This window comes from Magallana gigas, chromosome 5 (genome assembly GCF_963853765.1).
Source record: "Magallana gigas chromosome 5, xbMagGiga1.1, whole genome shotgun sequence".
Taxonomy (NCBI): domain Eukaryota; kingdom Metazoa; phylum Mollusca; class Bivalvia; order Ostreida; family Ostreidae; genus Magallana; species Magallana gigas.
Window position 1 is genome coordinate 5,225,060 of NC_088857.1, and position 21,995 is coordinate 5,247,054.

General features: G+C 36.7%; 2 protein-coding genes across 5 annotated transcripts in view; both read right to left on the reverse strand.

Annotated features, from left to right (window-relative positions):
- The window catches only part of LOC105323217 (intermembrane lipid transfer protein VPS13B), a 64,952-nt gene extending 59,826 nt beyond the window's left edge, over positions 1-5,126 (reverse strand). For all 4 annotated transcript variants that reach the window (XM_066083566.1, XM_066083563.1, XM_066083564.1 and 1 more), the window contains exons 1-11: positions 5,043-5,126; positions 3,464-4,442; positions 3,013-3,203; positions 2,587-2,793; positions 2,179-2,416; positions 1,511-1,693; positions 1,087-1,268; positions 779-970; positions 549-673; positions 247-422; positions 41-160 (exon numbers count right to left, since the gene is read on the reverse strand). In XM_066083566.1, the coding sequence (XP_065939638.1) occupies positions 41-160; positions 247-422; positions 549-673; positions 779-970; positions 1,087-1,268; positions 1,511-1,693; positions 2,179-2,416; positions 2,587-2,793; positions 3,013-3,203; positions 3,464-4,391 (2,542 nt within the window). In that variant the 5' untranslated portion in view covers positions 4,392-4,442; positions 5,043-5,126. The remainder of the gene's footprint in view (positions 1-40; positions 161-246; positions 423-548; positions 674-778; positions 971-1,086; positions 1,269-1,510; positions 1,694-2,178; positions 2,417-2,586; positions 2,794-3,012; positions 3,204-3,463; positions 4,443-5,042) is intronic.
- Positions 5,127-8,590: 3,464 nt separating this feature from the next.
- On the reverse strand, positions 8,591-21,855 carry LOC105323216 (glutamate receptor ionotropic, kainate 3). Its single transcript, XM_011422222.4, has 13 exons — positions 21,713-21,855; positions 15,737-15,895; positions 14,781-15,020; positions 14,514-14,704; positions 14,298-14,351; positions 14,078-14,177; positions 11,712-11,863; positions 11,417-11,536; positions 11,163-11,285; positions 10,823-11,005; positions 10,288-10,591; positions 9,626-10,163; positions 8,591-9,097 (listed from the first exon to the last, which is right to left on the reverse strand). The coding sequence occupies exons 1-13, from the start codon at positions 21,792-21,794 to the stop codon at positions 8,896-8,898; spliced, it is 2,448 nt and encodes an 815-aa protein (XP_011420524.3). The 5' UTR covers positions 21,795-21,855; the 3' UTR covers positions 8,591-8,895.
- Positions 21,856-21,995: the final 140 nt, after the last annotated feature.

Here is a 21,995-nt window from a genome sequence, read left to right on the forward strand (position 1 = left end):
GAGGTGCTCTGAAATGTTTCATTTTTAACAATGTACATACAATAGAGTGTTGCCATGACGGAGGACAGGGTACCAGTACAAGCCTGGGCATCCACCAGCTTAGACTTCTTCATTTCAAGTCCACAAACACTTAGTTCCATGACTGGAATTTTGGCTGCATCTGCAATGACAACTCAATTCAATGCATTTGTATAGTTAATCTTACACACTGAACCTCAATCAATCATATTCTGAGAAACTTCTTACCCTCAACAAAGTTGTCTTCCATCAGTGTTGTGTAAGCTAGAAGAGTTGACATGGGTGACCTTTGTTGCCATGACAACACAATCTGTGTGAGCAGCAGCAGGCTGGCCTTGGTGAGGTTGATGGTCGCCTGGGGAAGCTCATAAATCTGCTCCAGTTTGGGCTGGCTCTTACTCTTCCTGTGAACAGGGGAACAAAATGGTATGAGAGATCTCTTAACATCTGTGATTTAATAAACATTTCTTTATATTGTACCTCAGTATCACTGACAATGATTAAGTCTATGAATATGAACTTCTACTTGCCAGTACATGGAGAGAAGAAGACGTCTGGTGTATATGGCTCCACTGAACTCAGGAACCAAGAACAGGGCGTTTGACTTCGACGTATCTTCCGAGAGTGTCTGCAGGCCAATGGCTGCTCCAAATAACTATAAACCCAAACAGTAGATATTAAATACGGTATATATTATATTTTTAACATTCTGAAAGCTGGTGTTTCATCAAACATTTACAGCTTTGTTTTGAACACTCACCTTAAAGTGGGTGTGTGAGTGGCAGTGATGGAGCAGATTGCTGGAAGGCTCCTCCATCTTACTCACAAACTTGATCAGTTTCCGTGGATACATTGGATTGGTGATTTGAAATTCAAATCTAACTGCTGTCATGGCAACCACAGGTATTATCACAGGCACTGACTTCGTTGAATTTGATTCTTCTTTTGAAACCTGACAAAAAGAAAATGTTCCATGTTTTTCTACATTTAAAAATCTTGAAATTTAAAAACGATTCCAGTAGTACCTTTGTACCAGTATATAAATACATGACTAAGCCACATTAATACCTTGGTAGGTTTATGAATGGACTTGTAGGATTTCTTGGAGATATCACAGTTTTCATGTTGAGCAATGTAAACAGAGACAAAGGGTTGTAGAATGGTCACTTGTTGTGTGCGGGTGGGCAGGAAGTTCTCCATAGAGAGCACCTGGTTCTCTGTGGGGGCAGGCCTGTGGTCATTCACTACCTCTGTTTAAGGGAAACAGTATGTCATTTTCAGTGGGACTATCAAAACTTGAAAGTACTTAATTTACTCTAATTACATTGTATCTATACTCTTTAAGTTCTTCATTTTTTTTCAGATCTAAGCTACCATTAAAAGTATATTAAAGAGATTGTACCTGGTAGCCTGTCAAAAAAGCTGTAGATCAACATTTAAATACACTTTGATTGATTTCATATTTTTAGAGCGTATGTAGCTGTATACATACCCTCTTTGGTTTTAGAGTATGGTTCATAGCTATGGTTCTGAGCCGCCTGTATAAACCTCTGAATTCTGTGGACAGCAGACGAAGAGATGTTATACTGACAACTCCCCACAATGTACCGCATTAATGACGTCTCCCTCAGAAACACATGCTCATCTCCTTCTGACAATGAAGATGTGCTTCCTCCTATGAACAAAAAAAAAACAAGGTACATTTATCTATCATATTGAAAATTAACTTTTATAATCCAGTCAACCAAAAGTTTAAATACACCTAATTAAAAAAAAAAAAAGAAAGAATATTGTATCAAGTGAAGTTGTGTCTTGTCATTGAATATTTTCAACCAAACAATCCTTGTAGGGTTGATTTACCAAGAAAAGAGTACATGTACATTTTTGCAATTTACAAAATTTCCCAACATTATAACTTTTATAAGTGAAGAGTAATAATTTAATATTTGTGCATAATTTATACACTCTACTTTCATCATCTAAAACGTTCATTGTCCACAACAAAAAACCATTATACATGTACTTGATTTACACTCAATGTTACTATACAGGCCATTAATTCCTCAGCCAGTCATCAGATAGCGGTATTGTTATATTTCTATTTTACATTAAGCACAGCTGATACATACATGTTAACATGTGTTGATAGTTTAATCTTACCCATCATCTGAGATGCATCTTCAAATGGCTGTAGCACATACAAATAGTCAACAAAGAACACCCCAAACTTCTCTGTCCCTGCCTGCTCTGTAAATGTTTGTAAGTGTTCAGGGCCATCAAAAGTCCAGGTCAAAACTTGACCTTGATTGACAGGACAGCCAAGGTCAAACAATGACCTGCTGTAGTAGTTCACAACCTTTTCTGACAGACCACTCCCCCCTTTCACAATCACTCTGCTCTGTAAAAAAAAATCAACAAGATTTAATAGATTGCTACCGGTATATAAAATCAATAATATATACTGATCACATAAGATACAGACTTCTATATGTTGCTTTGTTGGCAGAGAGTGTGTGTAGGTTTTCATACAATCACTAAACATACTTCAGACTTCTGAGATATACCCACCCTCAGCTCCTCACTGTCGTCCACCCCACAGATACAGTTGCCCCTGGTCTCCAGACTGATGTTGCTGATCCCAAACTGGACATTGAAGAAGGTCAGCCCCTTCATCACAATGTCCACACCGATGCCCTCCGCTTCCAGGTACATGAATGGTCTAAATGCAATCTTCTGAGGACCATAGTGCACCTTTTCCCTAATTTTCTCTGTTAGCTGTAAGTTAATGAAATGTTTGTCACACTGACATCAAGTATTTCCCCTAAAAAAGACCCTCAGAATAAGCCTTGTCCAATAAAATAAGGTACTTTTAAAATCTATTAATATATCACATTCATCAATTCTAATAAAGAGAATAGATATAATGTACAAGCATATCATAACATTGATATTAATACAATAATGTGTAGACACAGGGAATACCAGTATATGTACCTTAAATGTTAGTGTGGCTTTGTGAGCGTACATTCCCACAGCTAGGACCGCCGGGGGTCGCTTCTTTTTAGGGGACCTCTCTTCCTCCTGTAGCTCCTCCTCGGTGGGGAGAATCTGGGGGACGTAGGACCATGCCCAGGATGACCAGCTCTGTTGATTCTCAAGATCAGCTTCTTCGAGCGCTGCCACATCTAGCAAACAAATATCAACATAAGCAGTCATGTACCCGGTAACTCTTTCCCGTTTGTGTAAATTGTGTGTACTGTTTGTTTACATAAGTGTACTACAGTACCATCAGGTTGCATTTTAAGTGTCCTTAATTTAGTAATTAATTGTAGTAAATTGTTGTAAGGTGCAAAGTTCACATAACAATGAAAAGCAATAACATATACATAAATGATCAAGGCTGTAGTGTACTGAGTACATCCAGTAATAGTAGTAGCACTCCTACCTTCTAATGTTGTATCAGCACTATCATCTGTACTTTTCACACTTGTAGCTGGCTCGTTCTCAGAGCTTGGGAACTCCAGTGTACCATAATATAATGCCAAACACAGCTCAATCAAACGGAAAAACAAAGGTAGCTGGGTATCTGTTAGAGAGACATCAAGGTTTTCACAGAAGAGGTCAAACTTTGTGATGCTGGGTAGCTTCCCATGGATAGAGTCATACTTGAGATAGATCCTGCCAGTGACAGAACATCTGTAGACCATGGGGTCCTGGTAGTTCTCAATCTTACCACTGCTGTCACATTTATCAAGGCATATTGTCAAATCTGAGATAATGATGGATTTCCTTAGGGCTAGTTCTGGGGGGCACAGGTCAATGAAGGCCCGATTCCACAGCTCGTTGACACTGAAGCACTCCAAGGACTTCACATTAACAGACAACACTATGTCATCCTCTACAAACTTCACAATCAGGTTGTTTATGACTATACTAACATTGTTCGAGATTTTATTGATCAAGCTTTGTAGGTACCCAGGGGGGAGCTCCTCACCCCCTTGCTGTCTCCTCGGTCTTTGTTTCGCCTGAAATGATCGTGATTTCTTTAACTCTGGTGTTTGAGAACTAGCTTTATCCTCGTATGCTGTTTCTCGTAGTTTTAGTATACATTCTATAGTGTTAATGGTTATAATAACTGGTTCAGATCCTAATTTCGTCCATGGTACATGTATCCTCAGCTCATGGATGTGGCCACTCTTGAAGATAATAGGAAGTTGGATGGCCCTTTCAATGACATCTAATCTAAGGTCAAGGTTATTCAGAACTGCATCCCCTCCCCACAGGGATAGCTGGAAGTCTTCATGTCTTAGCTTTACATACTTGTCCAAGTAGCCCATCAACAGTGGGGTGATGTAGGATTCAATCTTAAACATGATGAGATTTTGTTCTCCTTTTCACATCTTGTTTCTGTATATTGATTATTTCTGAAAGAAAGATTTAATTCATTATAATATCATGACAAATACTCGTAAAGATTTAAAAACTCTTGCTCTAATGATACTTATAGCTAATTCACTGATAACTATCCCAACATTCATCATGCCATCGGACGAAATAAAACTTGAAGGACATGGTTAGAATCTTGATTTTCTCTCTACCAAAATAGTTTTTCAGTTTATACTCTGTCCCAAGATATCCTGAGATTCCACAGATCAGACAGCAAAAATTTGCTCTATTAATCAGTTAATCTACATTTCAATCGTGAAAGCACTTGCTTCGAATTAATAATCGATTACGTATCACATTAGATGTGCACACAGACTCAAATTCAGTTAAAAGTCCGTAAGACAAAAAACATATATTAATATCGCGGCATAGGATTTGTAAGACCCGTGTCAAAACAACAGACGACACGGATGCTTGCCGCTGGGTAACGGCAACCTGCAAGGCGTTTTATTTTCAAGTTATCAAAGCCAAAATTCCATATGCTATAGAAATATCTATGTATTATAGATTGACCAATAAGCTGTCTTAAATAGATTAATTACAAGAAATATAAAACATCATATGATATGCCAACTCACAACTCGCCATGTTTGTTTTCAGTTATTCGGAATCCAGAGATTTATTAATAAGCCTAGAGATTCGGGAGCGGTGAAAGATAATTCAACTCCAACACATTTCGGTCCCCGTCGTTAAAGTCGTCGTTCCAACATATATACACTATTGTTTAATATGAGTGAACTTTTCCTATCATTTAAAGGTGCAAATGATGATATTTCTTTGTAAAAATAGATATTGTAATGAAATTGAAATAACCCTATTGTCAAGTTACAATTTTTGTTTGTTAGAATACAGTTATTATCATGATTATTTTCCTTAGAGTTGATTTAGTCCGAAATATCAAACGTTTTCCTGGCCTTTTTAACGATTTTGATATAGGACATATTACTTGCTAAGAAAACTGCATGGTTAATCGTTATAAAACGCCAGGAAAACGTAAGATATTTCGGTCTAGAGTTATTTATGAAAAACTGGTGTGTGTTTTAGGATGTGGAACAAACTTTTGTCCTCATCAGTGGAAACTTTCAGCAGGAATTTTACATGTATATGGTCTGCATCATTTAGGCTTGCGATTCGACTGTACCTGTCATTCAAATTTCTTTTATTTTCTTGAATATTAGACCATAATTATTCCACATTTTATCCGAAATTCGTCAGAAATTTTGAGAGTGTCGAATATTTTGAGAATCAACCCATAATAATAATAAAAAAGGAACCAAAGAAAAACAAAACCAAAAAACCTACAAACTTACACTACGCATGGGCCACTTTTTCTGAATAAAAGATCATTTTTGGAAATAAATGCAGTACCGACATCAAGTATACCCTGTGAACACAATCTTAACCATTACCATAGTAACTAGCTTCAAATTGCATATTTATAATTTATGACCTGCTATGAAACCTTTTAACAATGATTGTTTTAAAGACATAGTAAACTTACACATTTCTCCACCGTTGCTGATCCTTAATGTTGCTGAGCTTGAATTCAACCGAACTTTTAAAAATGAAATGATTGACTTCGGATCATCAAACACGACCATGCAGTTGTATTTTAATTTTTTTTTTATTTTTGCTGTTTTTAATATGGTTATATGCTGTAGTTCGTGTCCATAAAAGTTCCGAAGTGGACAGATAAGATTTGATTATCTTTTAAATGATATAAGCCAGAAACATATCTGAGATAGAAGTTCAAGGTATCTTAACCTGTACATTGTTAACTAGATTTGTCATAAAGAAAAAATCAAATGTATTTTGACTTTTTCTATGTTCTTTATCACATAACAAAATGCCCTTTATTTAATTATTTTGTTTAATTGAATTCGCAAGAACTTCAGCGCAAAATTAATAAATATTTGCTTGTCTCCTTTGATAAGGCCGCCCAAAGTTCGTTCTTTGTTTAACGTCACCTGCACGCGTACATACGTGATACTCAATGGAATTATCTTTAATTAAAGCGGACAGGAAAGAATATTATAAAGAGAAAGCTTACATGTAGCTTGAAAACTCACTTTATTTGTATTAACAAAAATAAAAATTAAAATAATTTGTTCTAAAATTTTATTCGTTTTAATATTAATGCCCTTCCTCGCAGGTTTGGTACTTTGAATGTAAACCTCAATCTTAGTCTTTAAATTTACTTGTATTCAGAAGCTTTATTTGCTAAACTATATTTTCATCCAATCAGCTCAGGATTTTGCAATAAAACGTACAGAAATGCAATCAAAGGATTTTTCATAATTAAATAGCTTCAACAGTTTTACTATATTTTGTACATAGAATGTACATAGCCATAAATTAGCCCTATTTCACGAGTGGAGAAAATTTTAAGTTAAAGTTTTTTCGATTTGTGTACGTTTTTCCTCCCCACATAAAATATCTTTTAATTTCTATCCTTCTTGATTTTTGATAATCAAATGACTTTACATAGCACACAAAATGCTTTTATTGATTTTATGGTACAGCTTCGAAAAAATCCGAAAACGAAAATTTTTCGAAAAATCTATACCACTACACTAAAATAATAGCCTCGAATTTTCGGGTTTTAATACCGAAAAATTGAAAGAGTACTGTCTTTTGCTATATATATTTTAAACATCATTGGTACTTGAAGATTACCAATTTGTTTTTAGTTTTTCTCAATTAAGCTTTACTAATTAATATTCAAGGAAAATTCCTTTAAAAATTCGGAAATCATCTGGATTTTTTTTTTATTACAATCTTGCGCATGCGCATTACATTCTCGCTAATACACAGGATGCTCTTTTGTTTATGTTTCCACAATATTACATTTGCATGGATAAACTCAGAAACGATAATACAAATACGTGTACTGTAAATTTTCATTGAAAATTTGCTATATATTCGAAAATCAAAGAAAATACGGGGGATAACTCTAACTCAATCAGTCATTATGAAAGGTCCCGAGAGTTCTGAATGTCAACATGGTGTGTAAATTTGAAGCGAGTAAACACCTTTGGTGAATAATCAAAGTACTGAAGAACTGACGGGAGTTGATTTTGTCTATGCTTATTTATTTTAATATCAATAATATGTTATTTTGCATGACAAGTTTCTAATTTGTATTTGAATTACGCACATTTTTATAATATGAATTTTGGGACTTTTTCGACAAGAATGTCGAGAATCCCCCATATGAATCATGTTAAATAATATTTAAAGATAAAATTAATTCAATCAAACTATGTATCAGTAATAGAAATATTTCTCGAAAATTGTATGGATCCAAGCAATATTGAAATCTAGTAAACCGTAAATCTCCGACAAGCAAGAGAGACTCTCTGCTTGTCGGAGATTTACGGAGACAGGCGAGCGTCGAGTTGAACGAGACCATATTGAACTCTGGCGTAGGAATACATACGACTACAAAAAAATATCTAAATTATTCGTACCATTTAAAATCTGACTATTTTCAAGGTATTTATAAATAAGTTTCCTTGAAAAACAATGCTTTAGCATACATTACATTGAATTTATCAATTATTTTCAAGAACTAAGTCTTGTCAGCAGCGATGATTTGTGCTGAGGTCCAAACACTGTTTCACTTTCGGTTTGTCTGAGTAACTGCATAGGAGAGTTGATTAAAATCAACTCCCAAAAAGTGTTAAATTCTTCATTTATAGGAATTAAATGTTTAGATGAAAGGTATTTACAGCCTCAAAATGGTTTGTTATCTAATGAATAATTTGACTGTTATTTTCAATGCAACTTCATTAATTTTCTCCAATTTTTTTGCTACAATATGGCATAAATAACATGTCTCTGATTATGGGTATATTGGAGGCATTTTAAATATGGTGAAGGTCTGTCCCGAGACACAGTTAGATTATTCTAACTAAGCAGAGTGTAGTGAAATAAAGAACATTATTGTAGGCTTAAAGCTTGGTTATGTAACAGTAAATGTCAATAATACGGTGTGTCGGTGTAACTATTTCGTAAATGTCCGATATCATATGCAATGTCAACCCGTGCACGCACGGGTTAAAGTCTAGTAAATATATAAAACAATAACATGTTTTTGTTATTTCAAGAAATAAGGAATCAAAAATAACTTTCATTACTTTCTTTATTATACCGCAATTCCTGCATGAAAGGCATCAAAACACGTGCTACAGTACACTTCGTATAAAAAAATTGTAGTACATAATTATGTAACAGCTACCTCAGTTCTGAACGTAGCTTACACCTTCCTTCTTGTTGTGGGAAAAAAACACAACAACATCACACAAACTGTAAATATACCAGGTAACATATTCAAGTTCACAATCCCATGAATTACATAATATTATATGTTCACCTATAATACTTTGGAGTTTTGAACCATTTTTGAAAACTCTACGAGGCCGGTGACTTTCACTGTTTGGCTTTCCTCCGTCCATTAATGAGGGACATCACCCTCTTGGAGATCTCTATCAGGACAGACAAACAGACACAGGACAACAGCACGATGAACACTCCCAGCATGTTGGCCAGGTCCAGTTCCGCCGTCGGCTTTTGCCGGTCTTCCGGTCTGACGTAGTCGGCGCACTCGGCAGTGGCGGGAATGGACCACCATCTGAAACCAATGAACATTATTTTATAATGATTTAATGCTACGTCCCAATTTTGCCCCTGTCTGTCCCAATCCTCTTAACCTATGTGTGGACAAATACTCATCATTGGTTGATCATTGCTTTACGAAAATCTATAGAACTGAAAAGCCAATAAAACAAAGGTATTTTGACCGTCATATGAACGGAACATTGATGCTGATTTTTGTTATATACACTGCAACATTGCTAACCAATTAGTTAAGTTTTTTGGTGCCTTTCATTTAAAACAGTAAAATGGTTAAGGTACTTAAGGAGCTATTCTTTTACAAGCTAAACATTTAAAAAATAAATAACTTTTTTTGGTGATTCATACGGGTATGAAGGTAGCGTGCATTGAAGAAAAACACATGACACGCGTCGGCTTTTCAACAAGCTTTGCCCTAGTCTATATATAAAATCCTTTCCACGTCTTTATACATAATCAAGATACATATTGTGGTTTAAAAGTACTTTATAACTTGTGATTTATGAAATGAAATGAAAATACTGACTTATCCTTGAGAGCATCTAGCTGTCCTCTTTCTTTTAGAATCAAAATCGCCCTGTTGATGTCGTCTTTGTATGGAGCACCATTTGGAAACCCCATGCTGAACTTGGTCTCCTTAAAGTTCTGATCAAACGATTCCATATCGCAGTGCCGCAACGCTGCGTACTCATTCATTAGCGCCAGGTCCAAGAACGCGAAATCACTGCCGTTCATGCCATTTTTCACCAATCCAATACCAGTGCTTCTGTCCGGAATCAGTCGCGTCTTTTCCTCGAGTTTCATGGTAGCCCACATGCGTTCGAATGGATCTATTGAGGAATCTTTGAAGAACTGCATGAGGTCGCTGTTTTTCTGGAGACCGTACTTGACGGTCATCTGCTTGGAGAGTGAGTCCATGGATTTGATGCGATTGTCCTGTTGCTGTAGTGTGAGGTACGCCGCTAGATTCGCTGTGTACGCTGCGGTGATCACCAAAGTACAAAACCAGAAGAAAGCGATCATTGTCCTCATCGATGTTGTCTGCGGGGAGTACTCTGTCCCTCCTGAATGTGTTAAATAGAGCTACAGTGAGCACCATTCTTACATACAATGTCATGTATAGCATAAATGATAAATACATGTACTTGTGCACCTGTAGGTATAATGCTATAGATATATATTTAGTACCTCCAAGGAAAAGGTTGAAGGAGTACCAAATGCTCTCCTTTAAATCAAACTGTTGTTCTGAACCATTTTGAGTGACGTCGTATCTGCTCATGACCCATAACGCTCCACCAGCCACGATGTAGAACGCTATGATGACAACCCACAGCTGCCAACTGAACGGCCACAGGAACTGGAACAACACTGGTGACGTCACCGGACGTTTGGTAAGAATGCTAATCGTAGAGGAGATGATGGTGAAGGAGAAGGAAATCTGTTCTTCCCGGGTAGACTTCACTGCCAAAGATCCGATCGCCATGGACGCATTCTGCAAACCAATAGAAAAATAAATGAATTGGAACTGTGCAGTTCGTCGTGCATACATCATACACGGCACGCATAAGCACATTTCTTATCTCACGAATTTTCAATAATGTTTCCCAAATTTTTGCCCACGAAAGAAAGAAATATTACGATTTTAATTTTGGATTTCTTAATTAGGTGGACTGACATATAGCGATCTGATTGTGCTAACAGCCTGTCTGTGGTACTCCCTTACCCCGACCATGAGTTGTTTGATTAAAGTGTCCCAGTCGTCTTCCACGTCACTCCGGTTCTGTGTGATACTGTCAAGTTCCCGGATGTCGTATTTAAAATTCATTTCCTTGGCGATCCCTTCCAGTACATCCACAGAAAACCCTTCGTACCGACCACTTCCTGTCTTCATCACAAATGGAGGTTCCTTCAAAATAAAGCAGAACAACAACGTGTTGAACATTGGCCTTTTTATGAACTAATGTTATCCGCGATATACCCTGTCGCATCAGAGAACATTGATATCGTTTAAAAAACTTATTTTCAGCATTATGCAACTTTAGGAGTACAAAATATTCACGTACCACCCTCGTTATAACAGTGAATGTATGGCCGGCGAGCACTTTATCGAGGCTTTGGTCCCGACTCGGCATCTGCTTGGTCTCCAGTATCGTAATGTTGTTGCCTTCGAATGTACAGTTGCCAATCTACAAGCACAACGCATAAAAAAACAACTATTCAAACATTGTCGAAACAGAAAAAAGCGAAAAGTTCCCATTATATTTTTTAAAACTATAAGTGTCCAGCTGAAAAAGAAATTGGTGATGCTGATTTCAACCTTTGTGGTCGTTCCATTATATCCCATAATTCCAAAGGAGTACTGGGTCCTCATTTTGCCCGTGTTGTCACTGCTGTTGGTCCACACATACTTACTCAAGGTCCCAATGTATGGAGCACTCTAACAGAAATACAACGGAATATACCAAAAGTAATAGCACTCATATCGTTATTTCTAGAAAAGGATTCACAATTCTTTACTATAACATATACGATTATGGCATATTTAAATGATTAAACTGTAGAACCATTTTCTACAACTACTGAACCCATGGATTCTACGTGAAAAGACTCACTGTTCCGTTCGGTAGATCGTTGACAAATTTCATAACATCTCCCGCCTTCAAGTTCACGTTTTGTTCCGGTTCCTTTGAGCAGTTGTATTTCTGGCTGAGGATGTGACGTAACAATCCTACAGAGTCGCAAAGAACAGCATTGTTGAGGTCGTCTGAAAGTCAATGATTAGATTTGCATTGTTTCAGGATTTGCCACCAAATAATAATACGTAAGATTTGTTTAATGATTGATTACTTGTAAACCAACCTTTATTCGTAAGCGAGAAATTTTCGCGGGATTAGCAAATGCTCCGATCCCCGCGAATATTTCTTGCCGTGAACCAGTTATGTCGTGTTATTTTATAACAACACGGATCTCAATAAAACGTGGTCGCGAACATTTGTCGTCGCGAACCGGTATATCGGAATAATAAATTATTGATATACCTGTATTACTTATAGATGTTTGAGCCACTACTCTTTGTTAGTACTCAAAGTGAACTATTGTATTACATATTGACCTTGTTATACAAGACATGATCAAAATGACCAACAACGTTGATGAAGCGCTTGGTCATCGAATGAAGCTGTTTTATGATTAGCTCCTATCAACCGACTTGTTGTAGACGTTATCGAACACAGAACTCCCGCTTATGGTAAAACAACAAAACGATTTTTGCACCTTAAAAAACATTTAAGAACAAATGAAGTTAACTGTTACATTTACTTATTGATCTAGAATCAAATGCATACATGTAATTATGAATGCTAAATTTAGAGTTTTGATAACTTTCCTAACAATTGATGATGAAATACAATAGCACTCAATAGTAAGACTTTAAAGACAACAACACTGGTAAAATATGACCGCGAAAGAGTATCCGTGAACTCACAAAGGGAGACAACCCGCTCCTACAGACCTCATCAATAATTCAAATATACACTCCAGCGAAAACAAAAGGATTGTATTTATCTGTGTAATGCAATTATATTAATTTGTTGCTTCATTATCCATGTGATCAATCGCACCCTGAGGAGACCCTGTCTAGTGGCTACCGACTAACGGCGGTCTGAACGGATCACAAGGAAGAGTCGCCAGCATTTAGCTGAGGTTTTCCGGAATTCTCGACGTCTCTGGTTCTTAAACTATTCATTGGACTCACTATACCTCTAAAGGACAATGCGACTTGTCTCTATTTACTGTTTTGAATTTCTACCCACTTGTTGAGCAAAATGTTTTTACCCCCCCCCCCCCTTTTTTCTTCATGAAAGATGGTGTTGCCCGTTAGTTTAACAAATTTGAATCCTGTTTCCCTTGGGATAATTTGTGCTAAGCTTGGTAAGACTTGGCTCTGGAGGAGAAGTTAAAAATAGGAAAAGTTCACAGATACATGTAGACGGACGGACAGAGACGGATGCCGTACAAAAAAGTCTTCTGTTCGGGTTAGCTAAAAACATAAGTTTGATAATTTATGCCCTTATTTTTCCATAAAAACTTGGTAATCATTTCATAATGAAATAAGATAGATTTCAATGTTTCCATGGTAACGGTTGTCTATATTTCTTACCTATATTCACTAATTTGTAAATGAATATTACAAACAATCTCAATCTCAAAATATTTTATTCTTTAAAGGACATAATTTACACATATTTATGATTCATAGCAAGAGTTTCAAAACGTTTGAAAGTTGAAAAAAAATATATTATAAAAGCCCACTTAAGTATACAGTTTAGTTTCCATGGAAACAACAATTTTGAGGTAACTTCCCGATCATGTTTTGATTCTTTTTTATAACAGAAGACCCATTCATTTCAGAATTGCTGTCGTTTAGCATCAACCTGTCCTCAAGAATTTACAAGGTATAACCAAAAATGCCTCGTTTTTAAGTTTTTTCACAAAGTTGTTAACCAAGAACGTTTAAGTCCTTGCTTAATAAAATAAAGAAAAAGAAACCCTTTAATTTGCTAGATGTACTATTCAATAGTTAAGATGTGATGCTTTGGTACTTTGATGAAGATTTATCACAATAAATCTAACTGAAATAAATATTCAAACAGAAAAAGTGTTTTTCATTAAGAATCAAGAACATTTTGTCTTAAGAAAGATGGGTAGGAAGTGGCAGACATTGAGATTAGGGTAATGTTTTTAATTAGTGCTATGTGCGCCATTGTTCTTACCGTATGAACAGGAAGAGAAGGATTTCTGTTATCTTTCTTTAACATATTTAGGAGACGATTACATGTATGTTAGCTATTGTTTTGACCGTTTGAACTGGAAGAGGATTATGTGAGCCATTGTTTTACCGTTTGAACTGAACAAGTATTATGCGGGTAATTGTTTAACCGTTTGAACTGAACAAGTATTATGCGGGTAATTGTTTTACCGTTTGAGCTAGAAGAGGAAGATATGGAGTGTCTGTTGAGCAGCTGGAGGCCGTAGATGTCTGCCGTCCTATTGATAATGGACACAACGTCCCCAAAATCCTACAGAAACACGCTATTGCAGTATAATAAGGGTGATGCCAAAAACTCAAATTGAATATCTCGCGTCTTTATACTGGTATAAGGTAAAAAAAAAATAGGAAAAGGGTTAAATGTACTCACCAAATATGTGATAAACCAACTCAAAGAACTGTGCAACATCAGCAGTTTATCCGCCTTAAAAGAGAGAGAGAAAAAGAAAATAACCTTTGCAATACCCATCGCGTTGATTACAGATAAAACACAGACCAAAGTGTACGCGTGGCATCCTAGAAAAAACAATTCGCGGTATTTCTGACCACGCTTTATTTCTGACCCACCGCGGCATTTCTGACCCACCGCTTTCATGACGAACTTGACCACGGAGCTGTCCATTGAGTGGAACACCAGGCGGCGCCGTTGAGCGCTACGTAACCTGGTTAGTGTCAGCATCAGCTCCTTGTCGTCCTCCGAGTCAATCGAGGCAGGTAGACGAATCGGCCAGACCTTGACGTTACGTCGGCTAAGCTTGGTTACTGGAGAAAAGTCGTCTGTAAAATATATAATAAACGTATATCATTTACTACATCTGGCTTCATCTTTGGCATCTATATCGTCATTACTTACTCTGTGAAAGAAAGGCTATGCCTTCCCATTTCATCATATCGGCAATGATCTCTGCAACAGCATCTGCCAAGGAGTCGGAGTCGGGAAGAATCGGGAGAGATCTCAACGACGCTTCGGAACTCTCGGACTTTTCCGTGAGGAGATGTGCTTGCTTTGTGATGACGTAGGCCATTGACGTAAACACATCAATGTATGGACCGAGTACCGCCGCCACTGAGGCATTGTTTAACGTGTCACGGGCTAAAAAATAAACACACTGGATCAAACGTGTACAAATCAGGTCTCCGAATGTAAATGTCAAGCGTAGCAAAACAATTTAAAAAAACATTATTTTAATGATACACAAACCAATATAAATTGGTGGTTAATTCATTTGCTTACTGAATGTATTCCATCTTAAATTACCTTTACCGTTGCTCTGTTATTTCTATTCTATCAGCAATCTTGACTGATCCATTTTCTTTGTAGCTGAAATATTTCTTCTCTAAGACAATTTCAACGTCGCCCAGGGATCTCTATTCCTTGCGTCAACATAACTAACGCAGGGAATAGAGATCCGTGAACCCCATACTCTCTTACCTATGTCAAGAGTCTCACTATTCTCACTACATTGATCAGTGATCTCCATACTATGTTACCTATGTTATCATTACCTTAGCATTAGTGATATCTGTTCTCCCTTACCTATGTTGAGAGTCTCACTATTCTCTCTGCATAGATCATTCAGTGGTCTCTATATTCTCTTAGCTATGTTATCATTACCTTAGCATTAGTTATATCTGTTCTCCCTCACCTATGTCAAGAGTTTCACTATTCTCTCTTCATAGATCAGTGATCTCTATATTCTCTTACCTATGTCGAGTCTCACTATTCTCACTACATAGAATAGTGATCTCTATACTCTCTTACCTATGTCGAAAGTCTCAGAATTCTCTGTACATAGAACAGTGACTTACCTATGTTCAGCGTCTCATACACTGTGCTGCCGTCCGTCTCATCGTAGTCCAGTTTCTGGAACTCTATCTTACAGAAGTCTCCTTCCTGTCCGCTCTCTGTCTGCTGCAAGGCTTGTCGGAACTCCCCCACCCGGTTTGTACCCTTGTGTCCAACAACCGCTGAGGAGATTAAGAAGAGTCGGATTACCGTAGGACATTTATAATCGGCCATCAAAACCTCGTAATAATTAATTTATGAAGCCATGTTTTATATACGTATATATTTATGCCTAATAACTGTTTAAAGGCTAAAATTCATACAGTGCATTATCTTTAACAATCAGACCGCTAGCAACTATATACATGTACAGACAAAAAAAAAACATATAAAAATATTATAAAACAAGTTGCTGTCCTTTAAAAAAGGACTGCAATACGTGGACCATTTGCATGTGTTTCCAACGAAAACATGAAAACCTTAAAATTATCACAGATTCCACCGACTCTAGCCCCTGCTTTTAACCACTAAATTTGTACGTTGTATTACGTATATACATGTATATGTATAGTTGACTTTTAATCCCAGAATTTAAAGGGTTCATACTTCTAAGATCATTTGATCTATGATAATGAAGATTGCATGTATAGTATCAGGCATTCGGCGAATTCTACTATTTGCGCACACATTACGCTTCACTTTACTTTGTTAACTACGTTATGCAGTGACAGCTATTAATACTAATATGTAAACGGTGTGACCGTCGGACCGAGCGCAGATTTAACATAATGTAGTTTGATTTTTGTATGATAAAACGCACACAGTATGATCCGCCTGCCTACTCATACCATTCGTCAAAGTTAAACTTAACGTCGCGTGCTAAGTCTACATTATGACGTCATATTTCAGACGTAAAACGTTCAAGTTTTGTCCTCGGAAATAGCCGAAAAGAGTTACGTGATTCCGAATTTTTTTATTTCTTCTTTTATTGTTCATCAATTTAATTCATATAAATGCCGCTGTAATAAAATTGCATACTTTGTTCAGTATCTAAAAGAACAGTTCCTTGACGTTAATGTTTTTATTTTCCATCTGATAATTTGATAAGACATACATAGAACAAGTCGTGTTTCTTGATTGAAGCACTACTAAAACTTATCTGGTTTCCTTTTTAATTTCTTTTAATTCAAATTAACTTCTATTGAAACACAGGAACTTATTTAATCGAGTTTAGGGGCAATAAACATCGATAAGTACCAATTAATCAATGATCGAACTAACTTTTTAAAAACAAAATGGCTGCCAATATGGCGGCGCCCAGGGCTGGAAGAAATATTTTTTGGCCTAAGTACCCCTGATTCAACATTCATTTTTCACTGATTTTCTTATATATACGTGTTACCATTAATCCTCGCTTCGCGAGGCGGGCTTCGCCCGCCTCTCGCTGCGCTCGGTATAAATGTGTAAATCAATTTCATATTTTGATGCATTTTTCATAAACTTTTATACAGTGACATAATTATTCAATCATCTAATATGTTTTACGGTGTGACCGTTGGGGCGAGCGCAGAAGGAGCCATACATCTGTCATCATTGTTAAATGTAACCCGTGGACTTAACAAAACCAAAAAACTTTGGCTTTGTCTCGAAAACTTTTACCACCGCAAGGAACCGGAAGATATCAAACTTTTATTCCAATGGTCCCTTCCTAGGCTTATACACTTAAACAAAAAACTACCACTGAGCATTAATAAAATGTTAAACAGACTCATTAAAATATTTTGATAAACACAAAGCCGGTTTTTTATTTTTTTTTATCTTTTCTTTACCTTTTAATAATGATCATTAAAATCAATAAATTGTGTGTCTGTGTTATTTCTCATTTTGTTCCTTGTTGTTACCGGTGTTTTAATTATTTTCCTCTGTGACATCAATTTTGTTTTTAATCTTTTTAATTTTTGTACGCTATATAAGCGTTGTAGACATATGTGCCCTCCCCCTCTTTTTAGTGTGTGATATCCAATATTATTGAAAGGTTTGCATTGACCATGCACATATGCAACTATAACAAATACATGTAGATATTTTAACAGTTTAATTTTTTTCTTTTATTTATTCATTTCAAAATGACGTGGCTACACGTAGATCTAATAACGATTAGACTTTTCTTTTTTAATAATTTTTTGTCACCTACCTAACGTATACAATGATTGGATCAATATGACAATAAATTTAGCATGGAACTTGCATGTGTATTTACTGAGCAAAAAAAAAATCATCAAAACAAAACTAATCAGCCAAAGAGTCACTGTTAATAGCAAGCGAAGTATCAGTATTGGTGACTCCCTACTGAGTACTTCCTACACGTAACATTCAGTACAGATGCTTGATCCACCTCTAAATGTATCGCGGGAATATAAAACGCGAGATCACTGGGACGTCATACTTAACTTTTTGCGCTCGACAGTTTTCGTAAATTGACAAATTCGGGGAAGGAAATGACGTCATAGGTACAGTTTTTTACGTAAGCATATGTGTTGTTTACTTTAATGTTTTTAAAAGGATTATTTATTGTTAAATGCAAATGATGTATGCGATTTACAGGTAAGAATTTTCCTCAGAAACGCTTCCTGTTCCACCATGTTGCTATGCACCGCAAAGGATCACTGGGATAGTAGAACGTTTTCACATGGCCTCATAAAATTTTCTTTGAACAATGTGCAGATTTCAACTCGAATTTCCTCCGTTCGTACACGTTGTCTATGGACGCCTCGCTGCACTCGCTATTATACACAGTCACATAATTATTTAATCATACTTAAATGCTTTAAATAATTTTAATCGGGAAGTACTCTAGCCTCGCCTTCTATAAAAGTAAAGATACTATAGTAAGCTACATGTGTATTCGGAAAACAACAAAACATTGCAAATTATGCTATTTGATGCATGTTGTAGTTTCGGCATAACATTACCTTATTTCATAATACTGACAATTTATATCGCAATTTTACAATTACAGCGCCTTTGAACTTACATGTGCATATTGTATGGAATCCCGATCCCGATTCAGATAAACCTGTGCTAGCCTGGTTCCCTGAGCTACCATTACGCACAGGAACCAGGCTAGCTCATGCGCAGGCTGAATTTTCCCCATTGCATCCGGTTTAACCTCGCTTATATATTTTCTGCGTGGACCTCAGGGTCCACGCAATAAAACAAAATAAAATAAAATAAACCCTTGCAGAAAGCAAAGAAACAAAACTCAGATTATGCCGATGAAAAAAGTCAAATGTAACTACTTCTTTATTTTACTTATCTACTGGGTTGTATCACTATGAGCAGAAAGAAATATTTGTATTTGGTTTGATCGTGCCAGTAACAATAAGAATACAGTAGCATTTAAAAAACAAGAGGCCCATGGGCCAAATCGCTCACCTGAGGAACAATAGGTATGATAAAATCAGCTAAATGGAGTCATAATACAAACTATCTGGACAATGTACAATAATACATGTAGATCCTGTATAAATAAAATCCATTTTCCCCCTGGACATTCTTATTTTTATAATCATTAGTCCCTTTTCTAACAGGATGATTTTATAGTCATATCATATGTAGAGTATTGCAGTTCTCAAAAAGATCCTTAACAATAGTTTATATATGGGATATAAACGTACCTTAAACTCTGAACCTTCTTGTGAGGCCAAAGAATTGTCCTGGGGCCAAAGTCTTAACAATTATAAAGAATCATCTGGCTGATTAGTTTCTGAGAAGAAGATTTTTAAAGATTTACCCTATATATTCCTTTGTTAACTTTGACCCCCCCCCCCCAATTGTGGCCCCACCCTACACCCAGGGGTCATGATTTTCACAACTTTAAATCTACACTACCTGAGGATGCTTTCACACAAGTTTCAGCTTCCCTGGCTGATAAGTTTCTGAGAAGAAGATTTTTAAAGATTTACTCTATATATTCCTATGTTAAACTTCGACTCCCCATTGTGGCCCCACCCTACCCCCAGGGGTCATGATTTTCACAACTGTGAATCTACACTACCTGAGGATGCTTTCACACAAGTTTCAGCTTCCCTGGCTGAAAAGTTTCTGAGAAGAAGATTTTTAAAGATTTACTCTATATATTACAATGTAAAACTTCGAGCCCCCATTGTGGCCCCACCCTACCCCGGGGTTCATGATTTTCACAACTGTGAATCTACATTACATGAGGATGCTTCCACACAAGATTCAGCTTTACTGGCTGATTAGTTTCTGAGAAGAAGATTTTTAAAGATTTACTCTGTATATTTCTATGTAAAATTTCGACCCCCCTATTGTAGCCCTACCCTACCCCCGGGGGTCATGATTTTCACAACTTTGTATCTACACTACCTGAGGATGCCTTCACACAAGTTTCAGCTTTCCTGGCTTATTAGTTTCTGAGAAGAAGATTTTTAAAGATTTACTCTATATATTCCTATGTAATACTTCGACCCCCCCCCCCATTGTGACCCCACCCTTCCCCCGGAGATCATGATTTTCACAACTTTGAATCTACACTACCTGAGGGTGTTTCCAAACAAGTTTCAGCTTTGCTGGCCGATTAGTTTCTGAGAAGAAGACTTTTAAAGATTTACTCTATATATCCATATGTTAAACATCGACCCCCATTTGTGGCCCCACCCTACCCCCGGGGGTCATGAATTTCACAACTTTGAATCTACACTACCTGAGGATGTTTTCACACAAGTTTCAGCTTTCCTGGTCTTATGGTTCATGAGAAGAAGATTTTTGAAAATTTCTCGAAAATTTTCATAAATTCCTAATTATCTCCCTTTGCAAAAGGGCGTGGTCCTTAATATTCACAACTTTGAATTCCCTTAGGCTAAGGATGCTTTGTGCCAAGTTTGGTTGAAATTGGCCCTGTGGTTCTTGTGAAGATGTTGAAAATGTGAAAAGTTTACAGACGGACAGACAGACGGACGACAGACAAAATGTGATCAGAATAGCTCACTTGAGCTTTCAGCTCAGGTGAGCTAATTAATGGACAGAAAATAGTCAGTGAACGTGAAGACGATATTATTCGAGTATTCTAGTTTGAAAACCATCCTACACTTTTTTCAATAATAGAAAACTGATAACGTATATAGAATGAACAAAAAAGACAAAATATTTAATGATTTACACGAAAACTTGCATTATAAAAGGATCTGAAGTGTGAAATATTAATCCTATTGTAGAATATTGGATTTAAACAATTTTGCATGGATTTCTGACAGAATCTCTCTCAAATAGGAATGTATAAATAATTCATCCTGCTAACGATGCGCTGAATGTTGATGCAATTGATCAAAGTTATCAGTTGATGACTTATTCCATTTTAGGAATTCAACAGTTTACATGCCCTTTCAGACGCTGGCTTATCAGTCTGACAAGCCCCCATGGACCTAATTGTGTCAGAAGAAAAGTTTCTGTTTTTGCACATCCAACTGCTTTTTCTGATCTGATCGTTTAAGAGGAGCATGTTTCGGTCTTTATCTGATGCAGCAGACCAATTCTCTTGTCCATCTAGTATTTTCGACTTTTTGAACTCTGTGATGCATGATGCCAAAGTCATGTCTTTCAGACACAAGAGTGCTCAGTAGGTGATGCGGTTGCCGAAATCAAATAGAAGCTGCCGCCGGTGATACATCGATTGGACGTCCAATAGAATCCCTAGCCTACGTTACCGGGAAACTGGAGAATTCACATTAACTAGACAAATTCTATTTACTTATGATGCTTAATTATTAAATCCATAAATTCTATTCAAAGTTTCTCCATCAGACACTGATTCCAGCAAATCAGTTCATAAACCAACGCAATATTGCAATTTAAAAAGACATTGTATGACAAGCACATGCATTCAATATTTTTTGTTTGTTTTGCATTCAGTTTGTAAGGAATTATATAAAAAAAACTTATACACGAATACATGAAACAAGAACCGTTAAATTTCTTACCGGCGGTCAGATAGTAGTTGTAAGACAGCACGTGACCCCCAGACAAAATGGTCAGCAAAAGGAACCGACTCACTTGGTCCATTTCCTGGAATTAGACGTCTGTAGAACGCCTGCTCCCAGACAAAACTCAACGACAGCTCACGGGACTGCTCAAAGCTTTCAATCTGATAATATCGTAGCTTTTCGGTAGTCCTCCGAATTGTTCTCGTTTTAGGGATAACGGCAAATGAAAATCAAGCAGCACTCCCCATTTGTTTGTTATCAATAATAGATGTACATTTCA